Source organism: Hevea brasiliensis, chromosome 11 (genome assembly GCF_030052815.1).
Source record: "Hevea brasiliensis isolate MT/VB/25A 57/8 chromosome 11, ASM3005281v1, whole genome shotgun sequence".
Taxonomy (NCBI): domain Eukaryota; kingdom Viridiplantae; phylum Streptophyta; class Magnoliopsida; order Malpighiales; family Euphorbiaceae; genus Hevea; species Hevea brasiliensis.
In genome coordinates, this window is record NC_079503.1 from 70,738,326 (window position 1) to 70,747,614 (window position 9,289).

Genomic DNA, 9,289 nt, shown 5'->3' on the forward strand with positions numbered 1-9,289 from the left:
GTTACACCCTTTGCAAATTTCACCTCATTTAGTAGTGCTATTTTAAATTGTATTCTATATTTTAATTTGATTTAAATTCTATTCTTTAATTTTATTTTTTTTAATTAACCTAATTAATTAGTTAATTATTTTATTTTTTAAATTCTTTAAATAAATAAAATTAGCTCAAGTCTATAAAAAGCACAAGGCTCATACATGAAGCAAGTAAAAGCTTATGGAGGATGTAGTCTATACAAATGATGGATCAAGACTCACTTTGGAGATTCAAAACCTATTGCATAAGGTTGTTAGGCCTAAGCCCTTGTAATAATTGTAGGATTATTATTATTATTATTTTTTGTAAAAGGCCATTTTAAAATTTAACTTCTATTCTCCTCTCTCTTTCTTTAGTTATAGGACTTTAATTTTTTTTTTTTTGTGGACTTTAAGTTACTTTAGTTTGTTTTGAAAATATTGAATTAAACCTTTGGTATGTAATTGGGTTTTAGTAAAGATGCATATAGAAAAATATGGTAATAAAAGGCTTAAAAGTATACAACCTAGAAACTAAGGCATGCTTAAGAACACCCTTTTTTTGAGCATGGTATGATCTTTACTTAGTGCTTTATGTAATCCAGCATGTAAATAAATATAGTATATAATTAACTTAGTTTAATTCACATGTTAGGGTAAGATGGTAAATAAGGTGGTTCTTTTAACTTAAAAACATCATATGATAGGATTTTCTATACGCATGTATGTACCTGATATTTCTTTGAATGGTTGAATTTTAATGTGTTAACTTTAGACTTGCATTAATCGTATGAATAAGAAATTTAATAAAACAAACAATAAGATAGACTTTAGGAATCAATAGTAGAGGCAGGTCTTTACTCTAAGATAAGCCCAGATAAAGAGAGTGCCTAACACTTTCCCTCTCTTGTATCCACTATGATGAACTTAGGTCATTGGACTTATGATAAAAAAAAGATAGTGGACTTCTGCAAGGGACAAGTTACCACCCACATCTCTTCTTATGAGTTTATTCCAGTTATTATCTTGGTGGTAACTCATTTCATCTGTCTTTATAACATTAATATCTTAGCATTGTGGTAGTATCATAGAAAGATGATGCTAAACCAAATTCGAAGATCCCACAGATAAAGATGACAAAAGTTTTTGAACCTGGTACATTGTCTTAAACTTGATTTTTTTTTTTTAACTCTTTATGACTTTGATATTGTGGAGGATGGAACAGGGGACCTTCTCTTTGCCTAATCCTCGTAACCCACCACACAATAATATATTATCAATTTTTATTATAAAAAAATTTATTTTTATATATTTATGTATTCAAATATTATAATTTTGGTAAGACTATAAATATATTATTAAAATTACGTTTAAAATTTATACTTTTTTAATAAATAAATTTATATTATATAATAATAAATTAAATGAGAAAAGAAAATTTTCCATGGGCCCCAATTCGCTTTCAAGTGAGAAAAGTACTTGCCCAAATCGAACCCCTGTGGGGTGAGGCCAGAGCGAGTAATTTTCACCCTAATCCGCCTGGTTGCCTTTCTTAAATTTGGAAAATGAAGAGGGTCATAAAACACTAACGGGTAGTTGTTAGATCAGAGATTGAAAAACCCTTCTTCTAGGGTTTTAACACTGCCAAAGCTTCAGCTGTGCCTGTCTCTTTTCGTCAGAGGAGCGTGGTTAGTGATGCTTCAAAGCCTTCATCCGTTCCTTTTCTTCAGCCTAAGAATCCAATATCGCATCAATAACTTTCTGAAGGTATTTTCATTTCCATTCTCTCTTTCATTTCTATGCGAAATTATTGTTTGAACTCCGAGAATCCTGATTAGAACCCATAATTTTTCTCTGTTTTCCTATTGTTGCCATGGTATTGCCCAGAATCTTAAAGAAGGTATCCAAATTATCTAATATGATAGCTCAAGTCAATCATTTTCTTGTTCTTTCTCCTATGGTCTGTGAAAAATCCAATCCTATATGTAACCCTTTTTCCATTTCGTTTAAAATTCGGTGCTTTTGCAGTATTAGACTAACCCACAATCTCAAATTCTCCTGTTCTTGTTCAACTCAGTCACATAGTTCTTTTTCTGGTATCCCTGTCTCTCGTACTGCTAGAACCGAGGCTCAAGATGTGCTATTTGAGTACTTACATTCCACTCGGAGCTTAAGCATAACAGATGCTGAGTATATTAGCAAGAATTCACCTAATTTCCTTCAAAATTTGCTCTCCAAGATTGATACCGAGAAAGATGTTACAAGGTCCTTAAATAAATACCTTATGTATAATCCAATCAACGAATTTGAGCCATTCTTTGAGAGTTTAGGTTTGTGCCCATCTGAGCTTTCTTCGTTGCTTCCACGGCACTTGATTTTTTTGAGTGATGATCATGTCTTGCTCGAGAATTTCCATGTTTTATGCAATTACGGGATTCCTCGCATTAAGATTGGCAAGATGTACAAGGAAGCAAGAGAGATTTTCATATATGAATATGGTTTGTTGGATTCGAAACTTCTAGCCTATGAAAAGTTGGGTCTAAGTAAAAGCACGGTTATTAAGCTTGTTAGTTGTTGCCCATCTCTACTGATTGGTGGAGTTGACAATGATTTTGTTAATGTACTCAAGAATTTACGTAGGCTAGGGATAGGTAATGATCGCATTGGTGGGTATTTTTCCTGCAGGGATTCTTACAACTGGAAAAGAATTCTTGACACAATGGATTTTCTTGATAAAGTGGGTTATAGAGAGGAACAGTTGTGTAATTTGTTTAAAACAAATCCTCTATTAGTACTTGAAGGTTCTGGGAAGAAGGTTTATGTATTGTTTGGCAGGTTGCTCAAATTGGGTATAGATATGAATGAGGTTTATTCTTTGTTTGTTCAAAACCCACAAATCTTGTCAGCTAAGTGTGAAAAGAATCTTTTGCGGGCACTGGATATTTTTATCTACATTGGAATGGGAGTAGAAGAAATTGCAAACATTGTATCTAATCATATGGAACTTCTGTGTTCATGTTCTTTGAAAGGACCTAAAACTGTATGTAAGGACTTAGACATTAAGAAAGATAGTTTATGCCAAATCATAAGGCAAGACCCAATGAAGTTCTTCAGCTTAGCTTCTAAGTCGAAAGTCAGAAGCAGCAAACAGATAGTGTCTGAGGATCATAGTAAAAAGATGGAGAAAACAGCATTCTTATTGAGATTAGGATATGTTGAGAACTCAGATGAAATGATGAGAGCTCTAAAAAAGTTCCGAGGTAGAGGGGATCAATTACAAGAGAGGTTTGATTGCCTGGTACAAGCTGGTTTGGACTACAATTCTGTCTCAAGCTTGATTAAACAAGCTCCAATGGTGCTTAACCAGACCAAAGATGTAATTGAAAAGAAGATTGACTGCCTGGCAAATTGCTTAGGCTATCCACTTGCAGCAGTGGTGCCATTCCCGGCATATTTATGCTATGATATGGAAAGGATTAATCATAGATTTAGAATGTATGTGTGGCTGCGAGACAGAGGTGCTGCAAAGCCGATGTTGTCCTTGAGCACTATTCTTGCATGTTCAGATACAAGATTTGTAAAATATTTTGTGGATGTCCATCCAGAAGGTCCTGCTATGTGGGAAAGTATAAGGAATGCATCATCTTCAAGCTAAAGCTTAATTTTAATTTGTGTACAAGTGATTTTATGCTGCTTTTCAGATTGATGCCATTGCTCTACCATAAATTTTAGATGCCATTGCCAAGTATTTTTGTTTGCTTTCTGTACTTTCTATTGAACTCTTTGATAAAAAGGTATTATATTTTTCTTTATTACTTGTATGTTTTAGAAGGAAAATACATGATACCTTAAACTAATAAAATTGAAAGGCAATTGCCCATATCTAATGGTTATTTTATATTTATTACCGGAGTATATATATATATATATATATATATATATATATATATATTTGTGGTAATCTTGTAACCTTTTTGTTAATTATATTAAGTTAGACTTTCTTAAATTCACATTACTAGCATTGGAAGATTATTGTATCAATTCATATTTTTCAGTGAGGTTTAAATAATTGAAATTTGAATTCTTTGGTTTGGTACTCGATTATGGGATTTTGATTTATATATTAGTGTAATTCCTCCTTTGGTTACATGCATATGCCTGAAACCGTCTTGAGAATCTTCAGGACTGAAATTATTTTTAAGTACTTCTCTAATTGAAGTTTAGTTGCATGCTTGGAAGCAACCTAAAAATACAAAATTTTTTTGTTCTGGCATCTGTTTTCATGTCATATCATAGACAGAGGGTGATTCTGGGATAGTTTGTATTGAAGAGTTTATTTCTAAGGTGATTAAATATGCCTTAATTTCTCAAGTTATGTTCTGATGTTTCCTTTCTCTAATTCAAGCAGTGGCATGCTTGGCAGCAACCTAAAAGAACAAAAATTTTGTGTTGAACTTATTCTGGGATATGTTATCTCTTGTTATATTCCTGATCTACAGTGATTCTGCGTTAGTTTGTCTTGAAGAGTCTCTTAACTTTCAGTGATTTTCTGATGTTTCTTTCCTTTAATTCAAATTTAGTGGCATGCATGCAAGCAAACTAAGAGAACAAAAGGCTAGTGATAAACATGTTCTGGGATCTGTTTTCCCAGTCATATCAGTGATTCAGCAACAATTTGTCTCAAGGAGTATCTTCTAGGGCACTTGAATTTCTTTTACTTCAGTGATTTTCTGTTGTTTTTATAATTCAGGTATTGTAATGGTCATGGGTTTCTTTCATATAGATTCTATACTAATATGTAACTTCAAGTACCTGTGAGTCATAGCTGAAACAAATTATTCTTATAAACTTTTTGGTGTATATATATTTTGAGTATCCAGTGGTGAGCAGTTTTTTGCCTATTTATATTTGTTATTTCCTTGAGTTAGATGAGATGAGTGCTGTAACCTTCTGATGTAGGGAAATAAGTTTTGTTGATTGCTATATTGATTTTTTCTTTTTGTTCTTCTTTAGCAGTCTCTTCTGTATTGTTTGGAAATTGATAAATCACTCTGCTATTACCTGCTAGGAGTGTATTCTTAAAATTGCCCAAAGATAGATCTTAGTCTCGAAGCATTAAATATAAATAAGTATAAGACAATTTAGGATAAATCACTTATATAAAATATAATATCAATTATATTAATTTGAATCACGGAATAGTGTTGATAGAGCTTTTGATTTTGCCATTTTGCGGAAAGAACAGTTCACTCAGTTATAATCTACCAATCTTTGTATAAGTTGGATTTGGAAATTATCAGACTTTGGTATTTTCTTAAATAGAGAATTTACGATTTCTATCATTGAATTTGTAATTTCTATGGCTGAACTTCTACCTAAATATCAATAGTTACTAAATTTAGGTGATTCTATTGGCATCCTTTCAAACTTAAATGTATATCATAAAAATCTCTGAAATTTAATTGCATTATCATTAAAATCTTTATTACATACTATTATTGGTTTATAAATTAATATGTGCTTAAATTTCATTCACTATCCCTGAAATTAAATAGGCGAATCATAATTTTCCTTCAACTTTAATTTATATCATAAAAATTTATAAACTTCAACTTAATTTATTTTTTTTCTTTGAAATTTTTATAAAATATTCATCATAAATCATATATTATAATTATATAATTTTCCTTTCAAACTTCTAACGTTAATTTAAAATTTTAATTTATTTTTGACTTATTTAAAATAAAATTATACTTTCAAAAGTAGTCTAATATTTTTATAGATATTTACAATTATTTATTTATTTATTTATTTTGTGTCTTACTGAAAATTATGTAATTGTTATTGTTTTCTTAAAGAAAATTAATAATATTTAATATTTAATTTGATTTTAGATTAATGTCTAAAGGATTCACATCTAATTTATTTTATTTTCTTTGATTTTTTTTAATATAAGAAAAATTTAATATATATTATCTTACTTTATTTTAATGATATTCAATATCTAATTAAGTATATATATATATATATATATATATATATATATATATATATATATATATATTTATATATTTATATAGATTGATATTATATATAGTTTTTGTCTTTCTTGCTTACATAAGTAAAATAATATATCCAATCTTAAATTATTGTTTAGTACATTTTGTATTAAAAATCATTTATATATTAGATTGAAGTTTTGGGATTGTAATATAAATTAAAATTAAGGGATGTCTATAGTATACTTATCTAAGTAAAGGGATAGAGTGAAATTTTGCCATAAGTTAACCTACAAATATGAAATTGGTTTTAGATATTTTAATGATATTCAAATTGAAGTTCAGAGATTTTTATTACAGAAATTGAGTTGATGGACACTACTTATACAACAACCTAAACTAAGGGACGATGGGTAAAATTAACCCCATAAAAGAAGATGAAATGTGTAAGCAAAATTTAATAAACATAAAAGGAATGATCAAGACTTATAGGCGTTGTTTTGATACATTAAAATAATATTTGACTTAACTTATGAAAATCAGTTTATAGTACTTATAAGCTAATTTGAGTTTTAAGCACTTAAAATTTTTAAATTGTTATGTGTTTGGTTAAAATGTTTATAAGTAACTGATTAGCAGTTGGTGTATTTAGTAAAAAATAACTTATAAAAACATTTATTATTAAAATAACTAAAAAAAGATAATTGCCAATACATAATGAAAAAGGTGTGAGGTAAGCAGCCGTTTGGTGATCACTCTGACACTTAAGTCAGTGAAGATTCCCTTAGAAATGTCAATGAAACATTATATCTTTAAGATGTGTCAAAAAAAAAAAAAAAAACTTGAGTAGGCGTTTGATGATGGCATTGGGAAGCGTGTTTAGGGCCTTAGAGGATGAATTTCAAAAATTTTTCACTAGGGTTTCATGCATACATGCAAGTGTATTATGATCCTAGTCAATCTCTAATGCCCTAAAGCATGTCAAAACACTCTTTTAACATGCATTTGGAATTCATTTGCCATCAAGGATTGAGGCTTAGCATTTAAACCTAATTAAACCCTAGCTTATCCACCACAAGCTTCCACTAAGATCACCTTAGGCAACCCCAAATCCTCTCTTTGATGCTTGCCAACCACTAAAAATTAGGGTGTGTGTCTTTAGGTGATGTTCTAATGGATGTAGGTGGCTAGAAACAATTTCTAAAATTTTTTATTCAAGAAAGAAACAAGCTTTCTTTCAAGTATCAATGGAAGAAATATATGAAGAGAGAGAAAGAGAGATTGCCATCCAACATGGATAAGGAAGAAGATAATACAAGTTTCTTCTTATCTTGTTTTTATATACAAGAGACAAAAACCATTAATAGAGTGCCACATGTCAAGCTCTAATTTAATCTAGCTTTTATGTGTCTTAATCTCATTATGACACTTGTCAATGCAAGATTAAATCATCAACAATTGATCTTCCATTAATAGAAGACAAGTAGCACACATCTATAGGTATCACGTGTCACCATCTCATGGTGCCACGTATTACCATATAAAATTACCATTTTGCCCTTGTATTGAATTTTGAGTTCTCAACCCAAAATAGTAATTTCTCTCTCAAATTAATTTATATCATATATAAATTAATTAATCAATTAATCTCCATTAATTAATTTCACAACTAAATTGATATTTAAACTCTTTAAATATAAATTCAATTTACATCCATTATTCAAGATTTGGTTTCAAGTCATGCTAGGGACTTTGCAATCTTATTGCAAATCAAATATATTTAATTAATTAATTAAACTTTTTAGTTAATCAATTAAATCATAATTAACTTGGTGGTTAACTTGTGTAGGTGTGTGACTTACTAGGCTCATTACTAACTGGTAATGAGAAATGATATTAACTCTTAATATCATTGGAACTCTTCCAGACCACAAATGATTTCCCCAAATCATTTTAGGCATCTCATAGACCATGGTTAACACCTAGCATAGCATGCCATGGCCACCCAATTAGCAATAAGAAATATCTTAAAATTAACCTTTAATTATACATCACCATGCACTAAAATCCTTCTGTATTATGTCCCAATCCCATTAAGGGTCATAGTTGAGTCAAACCCCTTATCATGGAATCTTATGCACTCATTTGAAATCTGATTCTCGACATGTAAGACTTTACCATCAGGAAACACCTTTCCTGATAAAGTCACTCGTCCTGGCCAGGAACTTAATCTTGTCAAGAATAGCTCAAATCCGCATAGGACTTTTAACCCTGTTTACTTAAGGCTACGGATCCCCTCTTGACTGAATACCTGTTCCAATATATAACTAATTTGAGCCAATACACACTGGAATATCCATACACAATACAAATATGTAAGTGGTATCAAACTCAAACCACCCATATAAGAGACAACCGTGTCATCTCAGGTCTGAGGATTACATGCACTAGTATGACACAGATAACATTTTATTGATTCGAGTAACCACCATGTTCATGTTATCTGTACGTCACAAGTTCGACTTACTTATCTCATAAGTGTCCACTATATTTATCCCGATATATCATATCAGATAGCATGAGACTCACCATTCCATACATATCAGTATCTCATACTGATCAATGGAGATAAAAGAGGTAACAGCTCTTTGGATATAATGTGCCCACCAAAATATCCTTTAGCTGCGAACTCTGCTTTATAGCAAATGTCCTATATATTCTGTCACTCATATTCTTATCTCATAAGAATAGAATATATAACATATTGCTAATGGACAATTTCAAATAAATATGATATAGAACATATACAACATTTAAATGAAATGTTTATTGCCATTAAAATTTACAATGTTATTTTTAAGTTACAAGATTAGTGCATGCTCTAGGGCACACATAACTAACATTTGAAACCTATTTATATGTTGTGATGGGAGATTATTAGCATTAACCACGGGATTCTATTAGATAACCTCATAATGGAATGTGCCTTCACAGTGGACTTAACTTTAGTTGTATGCTAAGGAAACGTATAATGTCTACATCATTCTGATCTCATCTATAGAGTCTCAATCTCCTAGCTTGAAGGTCTAACAATGTTCGATCTCTTAAAGTCCAGAGATAGCTTAATCTGTGCTGAGTCACACCTGGACTAATTTGTAACTGAGTCCGAGGAATGTGAGTTTGGTTGTAGGTCCAACCCGATCCGATCAAGAGTGATCAGATTTTGGGTTGGACTATATCGGTTACTATTACAATCCAACCCCTTTTCTTTGTTGTGT

General features: G+C 30.7%; 1 protein-coding gene and 1 long non-coding RNA gene across 2 annotated transcripts; both read left to right on the forward strand.

The window, feature by feature from the left end:
• Positions 1 to 1,470: 1,470 nt before the first annotated feature.
• Positions 1,471 to 4,917, forward strand: LOC110641672 (uncharacterized). Its single transcript, XR_002492326.2, has 2 exons — positions 1,471 to 1,779; positions 4,593 to 4,917. It is a non-coding gene; the product is annotated as an uncharacterized LOC110641672 (long non-coding RNA).
• LOC110641671 (transcription termination factor MTEF18, mitochondrial) lies at positions 1,777 to 3,827 on the forward strand. The gene has a single exon (XM_021793493.2). The coding sequence runs from the start codon at positions 1,886 to 1,888 to the stop codon at positions 3,665 to 3,667; it is 1,782 nt and encodes a 593-aa protein (XP_021649185.2). The 5' UTR covers positions 1,777 to 1,885; the 3' UTR covers positions 3,668 to 3,827.
• Positions 4,918 to 9,289: the final 4,372 nt, after the last annotated feature.

Bases quoted from the DNA above. Each gene is read 5' to 3' on its own strand.
- LOC110641671 (XM_021793493.2), top strand. From the start codon at position 1,886: ATGGTATTGCCCAGAATCTTAAAGAAGGTATCCAAATTATCTAATATG.